The sequence below is a fragment of the Emydura macquarii genome, unplaced genomic scaffold (assembly GCF_026122565.2).
Source record: "Emydura macquarii macquarii isolate MOO-44397 ecotype Brisbane River unplaced genomic scaffold, CSIRO-AGI_Emac_v2 contig_2246, whole genome shotgun sequence".
Taxonomy (NCBI): Eukaryota; Metazoa; Chordata; order Testudines; family Chelidae; genus Emydura; species Emydura macquarii.
This window is the reverse complement of record NW_027132383.1, coordinates 3,330,903-3,349,129: the sequence shown is the minus strand read 5'-3', so window position 1 is coordinate 3,349,129 and position 18,227 is coordinate 3,330,903. Positions and strand designations below refer to the sequence as shown.

The 18,227-nt window shown below is 63.1% G+C and overlaps 1 protein-coding gene across 1 annotated transcript in view; it reads right to left on the bottom strand.

Annotated features, from left to right (window-relative positions):
- PLEC (plectin) overlaps window positions 1–18,227 on the bottom strand; it is a 147,577-nt gene that overhangs the window by 5,256 nt on the left and 124,094 nt on the right. Inside the window, exons 61-75 of the mRNA XM_067560057.1 lie at window positions 17,828–17,998; window positions 17,067–17,222; window positions 15,701–15,907; window positions 15,465–15,584; window positions 14,374–14,543; window positions 10,412–10,571; window positions 9,796–9,993; window positions 8,447–8,572; window positions 7,754–7,963; window positions 6,677–6,865; window positions 6,202–6,316; window positions 5,765–5,934; window positions 4,424–4,586; window positions 3,970–4,124; window positions 287–361 (exon numbers count right to left, since the gene is read on the bottom strand). Of these exons, the coding sequence (XP_067416158.1) occupies window positions 287–361; window positions 3,970–4,124; window positions 4,424–4,586; window positions 5,765–5,934; window positions 6,202–6,316; window positions 6,677–6,865; window positions 7,754–7,963; window positions 8,447–8,572; window positions 9,796–9,993; window positions 10,412–10,571; window positions 14,374–14,543; window positions 15,465–15,584; window positions 15,701–15,907; window positions 17,067–17,222; window positions 17,828–17,998 (2,385 nt within the window). The remainder of the gene's footprint in view (window positions 1–286; window positions 362–3,969; window positions 4,125–4,423; window positions 4,587–5,764; window positions 5,935–6,201; window positions 6,317–6,676; window positions 6,866–7,753; window positions 7,964–8,446; window positions 8,573–9,795; window positions 9,994–10,411; window positions 10,572–14,373; window positions 14,544–15,464; window positions 15,585–15,700; window positions 15,908–17,066; window positions 17,223–17,827; window positions 17,999–18,227) is intronic.

The following is an 18,227-nucleotide window of genomic DNA, read 5'->3' as shown; positions in this document are numbered from 1 at the left end:
GCTTCGTGACTGGGCCGGGGAGGGGGGGAGCTGCAGCCCCTCTGTACGGACCAGGCATCTCCCCAGGCTGCTGCTTGGGGCCAAAGGGGCAGCGAAGACCCAGCCCCCACAGCCTGTGTATTTCTGAGACAAGCGAGCCGAGCCTCCCACGAGTGCCGGGGGCTCCCCAGAGAGGGGGCGGGCTGAGGAGCCCTCTCTGCCAGCAGTGCACGTGTGTGTGTGTGTCTGCACGCGGACCCATGCCACGCTCCAGCAGGCGCAGGTGGCGGGGGCAGGCAGGACTCACCCGGTACCTGTTGGCGCTGATCTGCTCCACCTGGAAGCGCTTTGCACAGTTGCACTGGGCCACCTGCCTGTTGACCTGGAAGACAGCGCAAGGTCCTGGGCAGTGAGAAGCCAGTGCCCGCCCCGCGCTGCCTCCACATGCATCTGCTCTGCCTCTCCCGCCAGCTTCTCCACCTGCTGCAAGCCCGGGACCTGCCCGGGTCTGGACCTGCCCAGCTCAGCCGGGTCTGGCACTTGCAGATGTCAGGGGAAAGGACAGGCAGGGCAGCCCCAGAGCCCCAACTCACCCCATCAGTCAGATGGAGCAGATGGCCGGCACCCGACCCCTCCCCACGTAGCCAGTGTCAGGGCGGCCTGGGATGGTGATATCAGAGGGGAGGACTAAAGCGAAGGGCCCCTGCAGCCCTTCTCCCGCCCCCAGGCCTGTTCATTTCCTCCCCTGGGTGCTGAGGGAGGAACAATTCATAGGTCCAGGAGAGTGAGGCCAGGAGAGCCTGACCTCGTCAGCTCTTCTGTGACACAGGCCATTGCATGCACCAGCACCTCCTGTTCTGAGCCCTGGACTGTGAGCGGCTAATGCCAGGCAGCCAGCCCTCAGGAGCCGGAGAGCCACCACGAGCCTTGGCCAGTTGTTCCCATGGCTAGCTGCCCCCCATCCCCAGTCTGAATTCGTCTAGCTGCAGCTTCCAGCTGCTGGATCTTTCTCGTGCCCTTTCCTGTGAGACGAAAGAGCCACCTGTGCTCAGCGTCTCGTCTCACGCTGGGCCGAGTCGCCGGTGAGCGTCTGCTCTCCGCCCCGTTCAGAAACGAAGCACGGCGAGCGTGGGAAGTCTCGTGCTGTCAGCCGCTTTCTCCAGCCCCTGAAGCAGTTCTGTGCCTCTTCTCTGCAGCCTTGTGCACAGCGGGACTGGACACAGGAGTCCAGTGATGGGCTCACCAATGGCGTATTGAGGGGTCACATCACCACCCTGCCCCGCCTCTATACTCTGCTGCGTCCGCATCCAGGGATCACCTCGCCCGTTTTGGCCACAGAGGTGCACTGGGAGCGCTGCCAGAAGCCCGGAGTCCTTTGCAGGGTCCCTGCATTGGATACTATGCTCCGTGCGGCATGACCGACGCTTGTGTGTCTAGACACCTGACCTCACATTTCCCGGTGTCCAAACACATCCTGCTCAAACGAGCCCCCCTTCCCAGGCGAGCCAGTCGCCCTGTACAGCTGACCAGTTCCCAGCATTATTCACCCCTGCGCCAATATCTGTGTCAGCTGCCAATTACATTGCATATCAGGGCTCTGTTTTCTTCCAGATCACTCGTAAAGATCTGAGTCCATCGCCAGGTTTCGTCTACTCCCAACAGAGTCAAACAACGGGAGACGGTCCCCAGCCCAGGCACCTGGTCCCAGGCAGCGCCCTGCCCTGCCCCGCCATCCTGCCCCGTGACTGAGCCCACCGGCCCCGCCACCGCCCCAGTGCATGGGCTCTGCTGGCTGTGAGCGTCACTGGAGTTACCTTCATGCAGCCCTGCGGGAGTTCAAGAGGACTCGGAGACAGCCAACGTTGGGCCAATTTTTAAAAAGACGACCCAGGTAATGACAGGCCTGTCAGCCAGCCTTCCATCCCAGGCAAGATAATGGAGCGGCTGATGATAACGTTAATGATATTAACATCCTATTAATTATTAATTCTGATGATAATCAAGTGAATGAATAATGAGGTACTGAATGCCAATCAACATGTCTGGATGGCAAACAGATCCTGTCACGCTAGCTTGGACTCTTCTTCTGAGAGATGACAAGAGTGGCTGACAAAGAGAGCAGTGTTGACGTAAGACGCTTCGACGTCTCCATCGTGTTTGACTGGACGTGTCGATCAATGACCAGAAGAAAACATCAAATCAAACTGACCAGAAACCTGGTAACGTTTGCAGATGGCACAAAAGCTGGGGGAGTGGTAAATTCAGATAGAAATTCTGATTCAGAGTGACCTGGATCTCTTGTAGACTGGGTGCAAGCCAACAACCTGGCTAAATGTAACTGTGCACATCTAGGAACAAAAGACGCGGGAGGGAGGGAGGGAGGGGGGGGGAGGCGCGGATACACTATCCTGAGAAGCAGCGACTCCGATACAGATTTGAAGGCCATGGCGGACAATCAGCTACCGTGAACTCCCGATGCGATGCTGGAGCAAAAGGGCCAGTGGAATCCTTGGATGCGTAAAAGGGAATCTTGCGTGGGGGCAGAAAGGCTCCTTTACCTCTGTTTGGCACTGGTGTGACGGCCCCTGGAGCGCAGTACGGTACAGCCCTAGCTGGGTGAAGTACTTCCTTATGTTGATTTGAACCTGCTGCCTGTTCATTTCATGGGTGACCCCTGGCTCTTGTGTGAGGTGAAGGGGTAAGTCACACCTCCTTATTTACTGTCTCCACCCCAGTCACGATTGTATAGACCTCTGTCCTATCGCCCTGACTGGACATGCAGGGTCCTACGCTATCAAAGCCTGAGTTCAGCAAGGCCAGGAACATGCCGTCCGTGGAGTAATTGCCCCTGAACACCTGCCCTCTGCTGTCTTTGTCCCTCTGCTGTCCTTTCTCAGGGTCAGCTGCTATTGCAGCCTAACGTGTGCACAAGGGAATTAGGGTTTGGCCACCTCTGCGGCTGTCTCTCTCTCTCTTTCCTTTCTCCCTGCCTCTCTCAGCTGTACAGATTGTTCTCCCCTTGATGCAGTTCTCAAGACCTTGTGCTACAGAAAACGCAAAATGACTGTTCAAACAATACCCAGAGCATCCTCCGTCTCTGCGGTGCAGCCTGGCCCCGGCAGCTAACTCCTCTCCCAGCCAGCACCAGCTGTCTCGAGGACAGACACCAGAGCACAGGAGCTGTCTTCTAATCCAGACAGATCCCAGCTCACCAGCACCAAGCCTCCACTTCTCAGCCTTTTAATATCTTTCTGCATAGCCTGGCGAGGAAGGCAGGTGCCAGGTGTAAATCCGGCTGACTGCAGGCAGAGAGAAGTAGAGGCTAGAGTTTAGTGGGGAAAACCCCGCTGGAGATCAATCCCTGGACTGCAGACAGCAGCACGTCAGACCCACCTCCTTTCTACAGCCATGCTGTAAATGTGGAGACGCGGAGGGTTTAATAATGGAAACGTAGAATTATACGGAAAAACAAATGTTTCCAGTGGGGTTTCCTCGGCACAGGAATGCCAGTCTATTTAGCTTCACGAGACGGTTAAGGGGTGACAGTCTGTTATAAGTACCTACATGGGGAACAGATATTTAATAACGGGCTCTTCAGCCCAGCAGGGAAAGGTCCAACGCGATCCAGTGGCTGGAAGCTGAAGGCAGACCAGTGCAGACGGGACATACGGTGCACATTTCTAACAGGAGGATAATTACCCCCTGGAACAATTTACCGGCCAGGGTTGGGGTGGATTCTCCATCACTGACCATGTTTAAATCCGGCCTGAGTGGGTCTCTAACAGAGCTGCTCCAGGGGTTATTCGGGGGCGTTCTCCGGCCTGCGTCATACCCAAGGATAGATCAGATGATCTCAATGGTCCTTTCTGACCTCGGAATCAACGTCTCCGCTCCCACTCGCTGCCCGTCGCCCTCTGCGTTAGCTCCCACGCTCCCAGCACCCTCCCCGTGCCCAGCTCCACAGCGTCCCCTCCCTGCCCCCCGCTGTACCTCGTCTTGGATCTGGTCAGCGTCAGCAATCCTCCGCAGCGGGTCCCGGCTGGGATGCAGGGCACTGACGAACTCGGAGTAGTCAATGAAGCCGTCCCCGTTCATATCGAAGATACTGGCCACGGCACTCATCTCCAGGGTGTTCGTGGGGAATTCTGGGCAGGGGAGGGAGCGCGCCCTCAGAAAACCCTTCGGTGCCCTGCAGCGCCTTCCCCTGCGTCTCTGGGCTGGTCGACGGCGCGCTGTCCCCAGCAGCGGGGCCCTGCTCCTCCCCAGCCCCAGTGCCAGGCCTTACAACCCTCCCTTCTAGTCACCAGGAGATGGAGGGGAGCGTACAGCTTGCACCAGTCAGGCCAACCCAGCCCAGAGCTGAGCACAGCTCCGGGGCTCCCCCAAGTCCCACAGGGGTACTCTCCCCCCACCCCCCACTCCCAGGGCCTGGGCACGTGCTCACTGGAGGCGAGGACGCTCTGGATGAACTCCCGCTGGCTGATCCGCCCGTCCTGATCCCTGTCGATGCCTCGGAAAACGTCCAGGACCCGGGATTTCATCTGGCTGATCCACTGCATGTACCGCTTCCTCCAGACGCCAAAGTCAAAGTGCGCAAACTCTTCCACCTCGGAGACAGGGACGCGGGAATTAACTGGGGGGCAGTTGGGCTGGGCATGGGCTGTGGGGGGGCTGGCGCCTGCGTGTGCCCTGTCCCCGCCCCCCCAGGGCAGCTCAGCTGGGCACAGGCCATGGGGGTGTGAAGAAGTGGAGATATTCTTGGGGTGTTCGCTGAGTGCTGTGTGCGCGCCTCAGTTTCCCCATATGTTACTGATGCATTTCGGGGATGGGACCCGGCTGAGTGATCATTTCGCAGACCACCTTCCCCAACCACAGCTAGGTAGCAGACCTGGCCAGCACCCCCTGCCCTGGCCCAACCAGCTGGGACAGGCTGTGGCAGATGGAGACCAGGAGGAGGGGCCCCTTGCCTGGGGAGGAGACAAAGGACTGGGGAGGGGTAGGGGAGGGCTCTGGGGGGAGGGTGACGGCTGGCTGGAAGGCAGAGCCAGTGCCGTGCAGGGTTCGCTGGGCTCCTCGGGTGGTCGCTGCTGTGACTCCGAATTAATCTGCTAACAAGGTCCTGCTAGGCTGGATCCTGAGAACTAACAAACCCCCCGACTCCCACGCTGGCTGGGAATCGCTTCTGCCGCGAGGTAGGTGCATGGCCCCTTTGGGGGCAGGTAGGGCCCAGAGCCCTGTCCAGAGGCTCTCATGGGGCGGGGGGGCCGGGGTGCTGGATGCTGCGAGGCCGGAGTCAGGAGACGGCTGCACGGGGGTTGGGGGGACGACCCGGGGGGTGGGTCACACAGAGCCTCCTTGGGGGCCCTGGAAGAAGCCCTCAGCCCCCCGCTGCCCCACCAGCAGCACTGGGGCTGGCCTGGAAGATGCTGCCACGTTAGATACACCCAGTGGGCGTCCCAAGAGCCACGTCAGCTTGCGCTCCTGGCTGCGCCATCCCTGCTGAGCCGGGCGTGCCCAGCCCGTGCCGAGTTCCCAGGACCAAGGGGCACACCTCGCACGCCCAGAGGGCTGGGTCCTCGCACGCCCCGGCTCCCAGCACGCCCTGCCTTGGCCCAGGCCAGTGCACCTCGCACGCCCAGAGGGCTGGGTCCTCGCACGCCCCGGCTCCCAGCACGCCCTGCCTTGGCCCAGGCCAGTGCACCACGCCCAGAGGGCAGGGTCCTCGCACCCCCGGCCCCAGCACGCCCTGCCTTGGCCCAGGCCAGTGCACCACAGCGCAGGGCGCGTCGCGCAGTCGCTGCAGGGCGCTCTGCAGCCGGTACTGCCGGTCCAAGGCCAGGAGCCACAGCTGCTGCCAGCGGTGCAGGAGCTGAGCCGTGACGGGGCTCTGGGGCTCCAGGTCGACCAGCGGCCCCTGGGGAGCCGAGCGGGGGGATTTCACAGCGCTGCGTCGCCCTGCAAAGCAGCCAAGAGACGGGCCTCAGCGCCCAGGGGCGGGGCAGGCGGGGACAGATCGAGGGGCAGGGGGAGGTGGGGTGGGGTGGATCCGGGGAGATGTGGGGGGCGGATCAAGGGGGGAGTGAGGGGGAGGCGGGGGACAGATGGAGGGGGGCGTGAGGGGGAGGCGGGTGGAGGGGGATGTGAGGGGGAGGCGGATGGAGGGGGGCGTGAGGGGGGGCGGGGGATCCGGGCCAGGCTCGGGGACAGCGGCAGGCCCCTTACGTGCAGCCAGCCTGCGGGTGGCCGGTGGCCCCAGCTCCGCGGCCAGCCGGCGCTTGCAGCTCTTGGTGACCTTCTCCACGTCCGGCTGCTGGCGGCTCAGCTCCTCCATGAACTCCTGGCAGAGAGTCGGCAGTCAGGGCGGGGCGGGGCCCAGGCTCCCCATGGTGGGGCATCCTACGGGGGCTAGAGGGCCGGACCCCGGTAAAGCGAGGGGGCACCCATGGCCCAGCTGGGAGACACTGTCTCTGGGGCAGGCTGGTCATGGGGCCAGGGCTCCCTCCGCCCTCCGCCCGGGCTGGTTCCTGGCCCCGAAGAGCGTCTGGGCTGAGCTGACACGGGGCAGGGCTGCGGTGGGGAGCACGAGGGACCTCACTGCCCCGGAGGGAGGCGTGGGGGGCAGTGCTGGGGTGGGGGGCCGGAAGGGGGCAAGCAGCCGTGCAGGGCTGGGCTGGGCGGGGCGGGGGGGCCCCGTTACCGTGTGCTGGGAGCTGAGCTCCTCCAGCTGCTCGGCGTCCTCGGGAAGCGCCTCCTGGTTCCTCAGGCTCAGTGACTCCTCGGCCGCCGTGATCCAGTCGATGAGCCGGGCCATCTCCTCCCGCTCTGCCGCCAGCCGGGCCGCCTGGGCCTGGAGCCGCTCCCCCTGCTGCTGGGCCCAGCTCAGCACCTGCACACAGGGGCAGCATGGGGCAGAGACTGGGGAGCTGCCCCTGGCCACAGACCACGGGGCGCAGGGAGGGCACAGACAGGCCCCGTGGGGGCAGGGCACGGCCCGGGGACACTAGGACACGGCTCGGGGGGCCCGTGGCAGCTGTGCCAGTGTCCCCCAACCCTCTGTCACTTGTGCACGCTGCGCTTCCCGGGCGACGGGGCTCTCCCTGTCAAAGACGGGCAGGGGCCCAACAGGCTCGCGGAGGGGGAGTGGGGCCGTGTTCAACACCCTCCCCCCAAGTGAGACTCTGCCCCGCATCACCTTCAGCCACCCCAGGGGCGTTCCCTAGGACACACCCTCTCCGGCCAGCCGGGGAACCCCCTGCGGGGCCTGGAGATGCCAGGCCAGGCCCAGAACATGGCGGGTGAGGTGAGCGGGCCCAATTCCCGCTGCCGCGGCAGGGCCTCTCCTACTCCAAGCCGGGCAGGGGGCAGCAAGGGGCTGGCTGGAGGGTCTGGGCACCGCAGATGTTTGGACGTGTCTGGGGTGACAGCGCCGCCACCTGTGCCTGCAGCCCGTCCCACTGGGTGCAGCCCGCACTCATGCCGAGCGTGCGGAAATCCCCTCTGCTCCCAGGCCCCCGGCCCTGCGCCCACGGCCCACACGGGAGCAGGAGGGCAGGCACTGAGGAAGTCCAGACGTCCGGGTCTGCGGGCTGAGAGCACAGGGAAAGGTGCTGCAGGTGGCCGGCCCATAGCCCATTACGCCGGCCCCTGTCCCCAGGCCCAGTGTGGGGCACGTGCTGGGCAGCGGAGTCCAGGGATCCCAGGGCGCCCCCGGGCACTGGTGTGCCCCCCGCGGCTCTGCCCTCCCCCGCTCGGCGGGGGCTCCGCTCACACTCACCTCCTGGAAGCGGCTCTTGGCCACGGTGACCCAGGACTTGATGGTGAGGATGGAGTCGGGGTGGCAGGTGGCCAGAATCTCCTCGCCCAGGGACGTGATGCACTCCAGCTCCAGCTGCTGGCACTGCAGAGTCTTCATCAGCTCCTGCTCCGGACCAGGGCAGCTCAGCGCCGCTGCAGCCGGCCCGAGAGCCACCGGCCGCTGCCCAGCCTGGCGCAGATGGGGGCTGCAGGCGGAGGGGCTGCCTAGCCCCCACCGCAAAGCCTGGCTGGGCCCGTAGCCCTGCTGGCAGGGGGGGCACGAAGCACCCCTTGGAGGGAGATGCAGTGACACAGTGTGATGGCTGCAGAGACCCGCCCTGCGGCTGCCGGGAGAGACAAGGGGCAAAGCCCCCCATACTTTGGCCTGCAGGGCGAAGCCAGTGGCACAGGCTGAGCCAGGAGAGAGCTCCCGTCTCCCCCTGCCCTGCCCAGGGCGTGGCCAGGAACGGGCTCAGGCCATGGCAGGAGGCTGATGGGTTGCGGGGGTCGGAGGCCCAGCCTCCCTGTCTCCAGACCAGAGCGCCAGGCAGCAGAAGGGGCTCCCCGGGCCCTGATGCAGGGCTTCTGCACCCACTTCCAGCCCCAGCCAGCAGGAGAGGCGGGGCCGCAGGGGGCAGCCCTCGGGGCAGGAGCTGGGGTGGGGGGCACTCACCTGCAGCTGGCTCTGGCACTCGTGCATGGCCGCCTCCTCCTCCGGGAAGACGCCGTACTTGAGGGTTTTCTCCGACTCGGACAGGTGGCCCAGGAGCGAGTGCACCAGGGTGTGGAACTCCTCCGCCTGGACAGGAGAGTGAGGGATGGCAGGGACCGGACCAGCCCCCCCCACACAGGCTGCCGGTGGCCCCCCCCCCGCACCCGCCTCCTCTGCTGCCGTGGCCATGGCGCCCGCCGGCCCCAGGGCGACCACCTTCTCAAAAGGCAAAAACGGGACACCTGCAGGAGCCCCGCCCCCTCTCCTTGACTCCGCCCCTGGCTCCTCCTCTCCCCCGAGGCCCCGCCCCCTGGCTGGGCTGGTGGAAGCCAGAGCCAGGCAGTGGTAAGAGCCACCCAGGGAGCCCAGGCTGCTGTGGGGAGGCCGGGGTCCGAGAGCAGACCCCTGCCTGTGTCCCCGCCCCTTGGGGCACATCGCCCAGGGCAGGTGGGGGGTCCGGAGCTCCCCACAGCAGCCTGGGAAGCTCTCACTACAGCCCAGCTGGGGGCTGGGGGTGCTGGGGCCTGGCCAGGGCCTCGGGAGGCAGAGGAGGAGCAGAGGTCGGGCGCTCATGGTGCGGGGGGCTCGGGCCCACCTTATCCCCAACTCCGGGAAGGGGCTGGCGCTGCCCCTGAGCCTTGGGCAGGTGCAGAGCGGTGCTGCAGGGAATCCAGGACAAATGCTGTCCCGGAGACAGTCAGCCCGGGACCGGGACTTGAACTCTGCATTTCGGGGCTGCCCCCCGCAATTCGGGACCTGTGGTCGCCCTGCCAGGCCCTGTCCAGACTAGGGTGTGCTGGGCAGAGACAGGTGGAGTCAGCTCAGCCTGACGCTCTCCTCACGCGTACGATGGCGTCAGACAGGCGGAGGCTGGGCTCCGCGGGAAGTCGCGCCGCAGTAACCCCCAGCAGCCGTGGAAGCTGATCCAGTGGGACCAGGACCATCCGGGGGGAGCCCGTGATTTCCAGCCCCGAGCGACTCATGTGCAGCGCCATCAGCTGGGCACAGGACTGAGCTGCACTGCAATGAGCCTCTCTGGGACGGAAATCGGTGCGTCCACACGGACTCTAGTGCCAAAGGCTCTAACACTCAGACAGGGAAAGTGGTGCCTAGACGGGGCCTGTAACAGCTCCCTCCTTCATGTCCCAGTCGAGTCTGCGCCCCAGGACACGTGGCCACGGTCCCCTCCCCTCCCAATCGAGTCTGGGCCCCAGCCCACGTGGACACAGCCCTCCTCCCCCCCCCAGTCTGGTCTACGCCCCAGGCCGGGCAGCCCCGGCGCCCTGCCCTCCCTCTCTCCCGGCTCTCACCTGCTGTAAAGAAGCCTCCAGTCGGGCCTGCTTGGAAATGGAGAGTTTGCAGATCAGGTCCCAGCGGCTGCTCAGCTCCTCCACTTGCTTCTGCAGCCACTGGGAGTCAACGCTGCTGCTGTCACGCGTCAGGTCCCGCACCGAGCGCTTCAGCATCTTCACGCAGCTGGCTCGCTTCCCCAGCTCCTTCTGGAAAACCTGCCGCAGGAGAGCAGCTGTGAGGCCAGGGCCCGGACTGTGAAAGGTCGGAGGGACCTGCAGGGAGCCCTCGGCCCTCAGCTCTGCCTGCCCTTCGGGGATGAGTTGAGCGGGGCTCTCGCTGTGCACCCCGGACCTCTTTGCCCAGGGGGTCCGTGACCAGCTGGGAGCCCAAGGTGCCCGGGCCAGAGAAACGCCTGCAGCACGTCACAGGAAACTCTGACACTGCTGGAAGGTGCCAGGGAGACAGAGCACTGGCATCTCTGGGCGAGCTCCCACCCCAGCATGGATTGGCCCTGCCCGGTGGGACTCTTGTCCCTGATGAGAGTTGTGCTTCCCAGCAAATGTGGGAAGGGGGCAGGCAGACAGACTCGAGGGCGAGCAGCCCCGGGCAGCGCAGTGATGGAGGAATACAGACCTTGTGCTTGTCCATGAGGTCGCTGACCAGGTCACGGTCCCCCCCGACTGGCGCCTCCTCACACAGCTGCGGCTCGGCCCGGTACAGCCAGTCCAGGAGGGCCTGCAGGGCGTCCGTGAACTTTCCCGAGAACAGCAGGCTCTCCTCCAGCTTGTGCTGCCTGAAAGGGAACGGGCGGTGAGCAGCATCCCCGCCACGGACAGAGAAATGGTCGAGCTGCCCTGGGAAGGATCTTACCGCAGCCGGGAGCATGCGTGCACGTGTTTGTGCCCATGGGGGGGCCTGCCCCTGCGGTGACAGGACGTTAGATTCCCTGCGGTGACAGGACGTTAGATTCTCATGGTGCTGTGCGCAGGGACACATGTAACAGGGCGTTAGATTCTCACGGTGCTGTGCGCAGGGACACATGTAACAGGGTGTTAGATTCTCACGGTGCTGTGCGCATGGATGCAGGTGACGGGGCGTTAGATTCTCACGGTGCTGTGCGCACAGACGCACGTGACGGGGCGTTAGATTCTCATGGTGCTGTACGCAGTGACACATGTAACAGGGTGTTAGATTCTCATGGTGCTGTGTGCAGGGACACATGTAACAGGTGCTGTGCGCAATCGGACCCTGAAGCGCTGGTGTTTGAGATTACAATCTTGTCCCTTTTGGATGAATCCATTCCAGTGCCAGGAAACACACACTCAACAGTGCCTTGAAGACAGGGGCGGCCTCACTCCCGGAGAAATACGGGAAGGGGGATCGTTTTTGTGTTGCATACACAAGGACTGATGGGCTGAGTGAACAGCGTCAGCGATCTGGAGGCTTCGCATGGTTCCTTGGGGGCACAGCTGAGTGTCACTGTGAGCACTGCTTGCACGGCTGAACTGGTGTGTGTGTACCTGTGCGTGGGGAGCGGGGGAGACCTGCGGCGCTGCCCGAGGGGCATGTGTTGGTGGAACGTGGCGCTGCCCCATGGATCTGGCCTGGCAGTGCAGTCACAGGTCACACAGGCAGCTGGGGTGCAGGGCCATACACACACCCAGAGTCCCTGCCCACGGCTGTGGGACGGGAGGGACAGGCGCTGAGAGGCTGCTGGGGCCAAGGGTTGGGCAGGGCGTAGGGGAGGGCGCCTGTGCCGGGCAGAGGGGGCACGGACGGTGCGAGGCGAATGCGTGAGGGAGATCAGGAGCAGTGAGGACAGTGGGTCTGTTGTGAGGACTGGGCCTACAAAATGTACCCCTCTGGGGAACTCAAATGGAAGAGGAGCCACGGATCTGACTGCAGGACTGTGGACATCAGCTTGCTCAGAGCAGCAGCTGTGAGCAGAAGTTAGTGGAGCAGGACGTGTGCAGGCCTTAGACCTCATCAGTGGGCGAAACAGCCCGGGGTGAGCTGTGCCGCCCACTCTCCCTTCTTCTGTTTCTTAACAAGAGACTTTGAAAAAACCATTTACTCAACCCCTCCCCCTGGTCCCACCTTGCATCCCAGCTCAGCTCGCCTCATCTTCCCTGACGGACGGAACAGGGCAGGCTGAAAGACGTTCTTCTGGAGGGGAAGGCCATCTGTGCCTTGCTCTTGTTTTAGGAACTTTACTTTCACTCGTGAGTGCCAAAACTCATCATCTCACCCTGGCGTCCAATCCTCCGCCCATCGGTGGGGATACCCCATCGCCAGGAGCGCAGAGCCATGGGAGATCCTGCTCCGCTCCCTTCTTTTAGGGAATGGTCCAAGCAAAAGGTTCTGATTGACCAGCCAGCCAGAGCATCCGTCCCTGACAGACAGCTGTCCAGTGTTCCAAAGACATCAACAAAAGGCAGATTTCACCCCTTTTCTATCCTACCTGTCCTCCAGCTTGTGTCAGTCTGTCTGTTAGAACCAGTGATCAGAGAATCATCGAAGAATAGGGTTGGAAGGGACCTCAGCAGGTGTCTAGTCCAAACCCCTGCCCACCAACCCGCAGCCTTGCCACTTCCACACCGCTGCCCTTTGGGATGGACTCCCAGACTCCATGATCCAGCCTGTCCTCCTGTACAGCACCACTCAGAGACCAGCCCCAAAATACTCCTAGAGCAGATCTTAGCTCTGACAGCAGAGCGCCTGTCTGCAGACTCAGGCAGGCAGCCCCAGCTACTGTGTTCTTCCCATCCACAGAGACTAGGAACCATTGTTCTGCAGTAGCTGATCATACAATCATAGAGTTGAAAGGGAGCTCAGGAGGTATCTAGTCCCACCCCCTGCTCAAAGCAGGACTAACCTCAGCTATATCATCCCAGCCAGGGCTTTGTCAAGCCTAGCTTAAAAAGCTCTAAAGATGGAGATTCCACCACCTCCCTAGTAACCCATTCCAGTGCTTCACCACCCTCCTAGTGAAAAACTTTTTCCTAATGTCCAACCTAGACCTCCCTCCCTGCAACTTGAGACCGTTGCTCCTTGTTCTGTCACCTGTCACCATTGAGAACAGCCTAGCTCCATCCTCCCTGGAACCCCCTTTCAGGTAGTTAAAGGCTGCTATCAAATCCCCCCTCACTCTTCTCTGCTGCAGACTAAACAAGCCTAGTTCCCTCAGCCTCTCCTCATAAGTCCTGTGCTCCAGCCCCCTAATCATTTTTGTTGCTCTCCGCTGGACTCTCTTCAATGTGTCCACATCCTTTTTGTAATGGGGGGCCCAAAACTGGACACAATATTCTAAATGCGTCCTCACCAGTGCCAAATAGAGGGGAATAATCACTTCCCGCGACCTGCTGGCAATGCCCCTCCTAATGCAGCCCAATATGCCATTGGCCTTCTTGACAACCAGGGCACACTGCTGACTCATATCCAGCTTTTTATCCACCGTTACCCCCGGGTCCTTTTCTGCACAACTGCTGCCTAGCTCGTCGGTCCCCAGTCTGTAGCTGTGCATGGGATTCTTCCGTCCTAAGTGCAGAACTCTGCACTTGTCCTTGTTGAACCTCAGCAGATTTCTTTTGGCCCAATCCTCCAGTTTGTCTAGGTCGCTCTGTATCCTATCCCTGTCTTCCAGGGTATCTACCACTCCCCCCAGCTTAGTGTCATCTGCAAACTTGCTGAGGGTGCAATGAAGATGTTGAACAAAACCAGCCCCAGGACAGACCCCTGGGGCACTCCGCTTGTGACCGGCTGCCAGCTAGACATGGAGCCACTGATCACTACTCGTTCAGCCCTATGCTCTAGCCAGTTCTCTGTCCATTTTATAGTCCATTCATCCAACCCATACTTCTTTAACTTGCTGATAAGAATACTGTGAGAGACTGTATCAAAATCTTGGCTAAAGTGAAGGTATATCACGTCCACTCTTTTCCCCACGTCCACAGAGCAGTCATCTCATCACAAAGGGCAATCAGGTTGGTCAGGCATGACTTTCCCTTGGTGATTCCATGCTGACTGTTCCTGATCACCTTCCTCTCTTCCAAGTGCCTTAAAATGCAATGTGCAGACCCTTCACACATCAGGACTGAAAGTAAATTAACCTTCTCCTTGTCATCAAAGAAAGGTTGCTCTGTTTCACCTCCAAAAGGAGGGAGACTTGAAAGATTTTGATTGTTTGTTTTGCATAATCATTCCATTTCAGCTGCAGTATAAATCCTTGTTTGCAATTCTTGTTCTTCCGTGTGCATGATCAATGAACTTTCAGCTGTAGGATGGACACTTTGGGATGTTTGCCAAGCAACCAAAGAAAACTACGGTCCCTGAATCCCTTTGGATCACTGTTTTTTTTGTTGCACCATGGCAGAATTTACAGCTTTAACTCTTTTGACCTTTGACATTAATACAACAGACCCCCAGGGTCGGGGGCCAAGGAGAAGATGGGGGGCACACAGCACCAACAGAGCGAGGGTGTGGCAGGGATCTCAGGCACTGCACCAGGACCCAGCACCGATGTGTGCTGGCCCAGCAGAGACCAGTGCCAACAGGATGAGGGCATAACACCAGCTGCCCAAGAAGCTAGCGCTCACCTCTCCACAGCCCGGCCGCACACGTCGTCCCAGTGCTCCTTCAGCTCCCCCAGCAGCTCCTCCAGCGGCTGCACATCCTCGGCCAGCTGGGCCTTCTCCCGCAGCAGGCGCCCACTGCGCAGTGTGGCCTCGTACATGGGACGCTTGGAGCGCAGCACCTTCTGGAACTCCTGCAGCGCCGGAGAGGGCAGTTAGTCCAGGGGAGATGGGCAGGGGATGAGACGAGGCCCACTGGGTCAGCCAGGGGAGACCGGCAGGAGTTGTAGGGGCGATGGGGCCGGGGAGCCGGTGGGTCAGCACAGGGGAGTCTCCTGCATCCCCAGGAATCCTCGCCAAGGAGGGCAGTCCCAGCGGGGCGGAGGGCTTCCGAATGCTGCTGCCCAGAGGGTCAGCGCTGCGGGGCTGTGACAGGACCTGCCCCTGTGCATGCTGCCTGCGGGAGGGGGCCCGCTGCACGCAGACAGGGGGCGCGGCTGTAGTGCCACGCAGTGCCGGGGCTGGGCTCGGCTCCGGGGAAAGCCGTGCTGGCTGTGTCCTGGCATCACTCCCTGTCGCTGAGTCGGTGTACGGAGCACAGTGCCCTTTGTCTTTGGTCAGGACTCAGCCGCCTGCCTGCTTCCCTGGAGTCGCTGCCCTGCCTTCCTCGCGCCCACGGGGACCGAGAACAGCTGGTCAGTTCTGCCTGGCAGGTCTGTCACCTGCATGTGCCAGCCACTGCCGGGCCGAGCCAGCCACCAAAGCAGGAAGCCCTTCGGTGCCTTTGTGGAAAGGAGGATACGTTGGCAGCTTCTCCCTAGGCTCTGTCCGATCCTAGACGCCCAGGACCCAGCCCTCACCAGCCCCTGGAGCTTACCCCAGACTCAGAGCACCTGCCTGGCGCTGAACAGGACCCAGGAGCCCAGCAGGCCACTGAGGACAGCTCTGGCCAAAGGGAGCTAACAGCGTGTCACATGGGAGCCGCCGGACAGTGCAGATCCGGGCACAGACCCTCCTCCCTAGAGTCAGGGGAACCGGCAGGGCAGCCCGTGTCCCCCGCGGGGCCGAGCACGCGTCTCGCTGGCTGCGGGTGCAGGGGGCTGGGGAGGGGGCACCTTGTGCTCGGCCAGCTGGCACTTGACCTCCTCCTGGCTCGTGGCAGCGGCGTTGGGCACCTCCAGAGCCTGCTCCGCCTCATCCAGCCAGTCCAGGAGCAGCTGCCGGGACTCGCTGAACTGAAAGGGAGCGAGAGGGGCGCATCAGCAGGGCCCAGAGACGCAGCCCCGTCCGGCGACAGGGCCCCATCCCCGGCCTCGGCCACGCCCTCGGGGCGCCCGCTCGGTGGCGGTACCTGCTTGGCGCGCTTGCGAGCTTCCTCCAGCGCAGCGCCCCGCTCGCCGGTCCGCTGCAGCACCTTGGCCGCCCGCTCCTGGGCCGTCAGCAGCAGGCTCTGGATGACGGCACAGTCCTGCCTTCTGCTGAAGTCCTTCAGGCGAGAGGCCACTGCCTCCAAGCTGGACAGCTGCTCCCCGCGGGCGCTCACCTCCTGCATCAGCACCTGCCGGAGGGAGCCAGAGATAGCCGGGGCTGGGGCAGCAGGGCCCTGGGGGAAGCTCCGGCAAAGAGCGGTGGGGGGGGGGGGGGGGGGGATGCTCCGAGCAGGCTCCCAGCACAAAAGGAGAACGGTGTTGTGAGCAGCCGAATCCCACCGCGGAAATGGGGAGATACACCCACCCCCACCGCGGCGGGGATGGAGGCGTCCCCAGCCGTCACAGTGGGGAAGAGACATGGTGATGGGGCGGTTAGGCCTAGGCTGGGGGGCCTGGGTCTGCTCCAGGGGCCAGTGAGGAGACGTGGTGAGAGGCAGCTGGGCAGAGGGGTGTGGGAGCGAAACCCAGCAGCTGGGCCTTTTGTTGGATTTGGGCCCTGTGAAGGGCTGGGCTCTGTTACCTGGCATGGCTGGAGGGCCAGGGCGCACCAGCGGCCAAAACAGGCCAAAGAAGGCATAAAGGAAACTGAGGCACAGCTGTTGCAACGCCACATATAGACACTGGGGGGCATCGCGTTGTGGCAGCTTTGCCACATGCACCCACCCAAGCACGACCTCAATCCCCCCCTGGGAAAACCCGCCTGCCCGCCCCAGTGCTCCGGCCTCCCTCGCCCCGGGGAGCTGCATGGAGCACCACGACAGGCCCAGACTGCCCGGGAACCGGCTGGCCCGGGGTGCAGTGAGTGGTGGGGCTGTGCTCACGCTGAGACGGGGAAGGCAGTGCAGGGAGCCCGGCCCCGTTCCCGCCCGGCCTGGAGGCGGGCTCTGGGAGCTCTCCCGGGGCACCACAAGTCACCGCAGCCATGCCCCAGACCGGCCGGGTTTGCTCTGGGGGCCCTGAAACCAGGGCTGGGCCCTGCGAGACACGCCCAGCCCAGCCCGACGCAGAGCGAGCTGCAATGCAGGCTCTTTACGGAGCCCTCCTCACGACCGGGGCAGGCGCCCTTTGCGGGGAATTCCCTGCCGTGAGGCCTGCGGGGCCCTGTCTGGGCCGGGGGGTCACAGCCCTCCCCGCGACGCACCCAGGCACAGGGCAGCGGGGAACGGCAGGCACGGGGCCAGAGGGGAGGCTCGGTCAGCCGTCTGGGCAGCCCCTGCAGCTCCTGCGCCGGCCGGGAGCTCGGAGCCCTGCACGGCTGGCTGCACGGGCTGGGCCAGCCACACTCGCCTTGTGCTCCTGGACCTGCCTGAGGACCGTCTGCAGCACGATGCCGGGCGGCTCCGGGGCGCTCAGGCTCTCCTCCGTCTGCCCCAGCCACTGCAGCAGCTCCTGCACCGTGCTGTGGAACTCGGTGGTGACCGTCAGCCCCTCCGTCAGCCGCTCCTGGCAGAGAATCGCGGTTACAGACGCGCCGGGACTGCAGGCGAGATGCCAGCTGTGGCCCGCGGGCTGGGGACCTGCTGCCCATGGGCCAGACAGGAAGCCACGTCTGGCTCTGCCTGCTGCACCCCAACCCTCCCCCCGCAACCAGGGGGACACTCCTCATCCCCCCAGCCGGGGGGACGCTCCCCGCCCCCACCCCATTCCAAGCAGAAGGGACAGACAGACACAATCCCAGCCAGTGAGACATGCACACACAATCCCAGCCAGAGAGACTTACACACACACACACACACACACACACACACAAACCCAAACAGCCACACACCTCACACCTCACACACACACACCCTCACACACACACACACACACAGCCAGAGGGACACACACACACACACACACACACACACACACACCCAGTCCCAGCCAGTGAGACACACACACTAACCCAGCCAGAGGGACATGCAAACACACCCTCACACACACACACACACACACACACACACACACACAGAGTCCCAGTCAGTGAGACACACACACTAACCCAGCCAGAAGGACACGCCCTCACACGCACACACACACACACACGCACACACACGCGCAGGCACCTTCCTCTCCTGGACCTCGCGGTGGACGCGCTCCCACTTCTGCTCCAGGATGTGCAGGCTGTGCTCAGTGCTGCAGGCCCGGGGCAGGCGGCAGGAGGCCAGCAGGCGCTGCAGCCGCTCCCTCAGGCCGTGGTACGCCTGCTGCTTGGACTCCATCTCTTTGCCCAGCTCCTGCGGAGAGAGCACAGCGCAGCCCGGGCAGTGCTGGCACGGGGCTCTGCCGGCAGCACCCCGCAGCCGGCGGCTCAGGCTCCTGCAGGCGGAGGGGAGGGGAGGACAGGAGGGAGGGGAATGCCCAGGAAAGACGGGCCCAGCATCTTGGCAAGGGGAGGGGCGGGCGTGTGGGATCAGCCCTGGGGCCAGCTGCTCTCACCCCCTTCGCTGCTCAGACCTGGCTGGG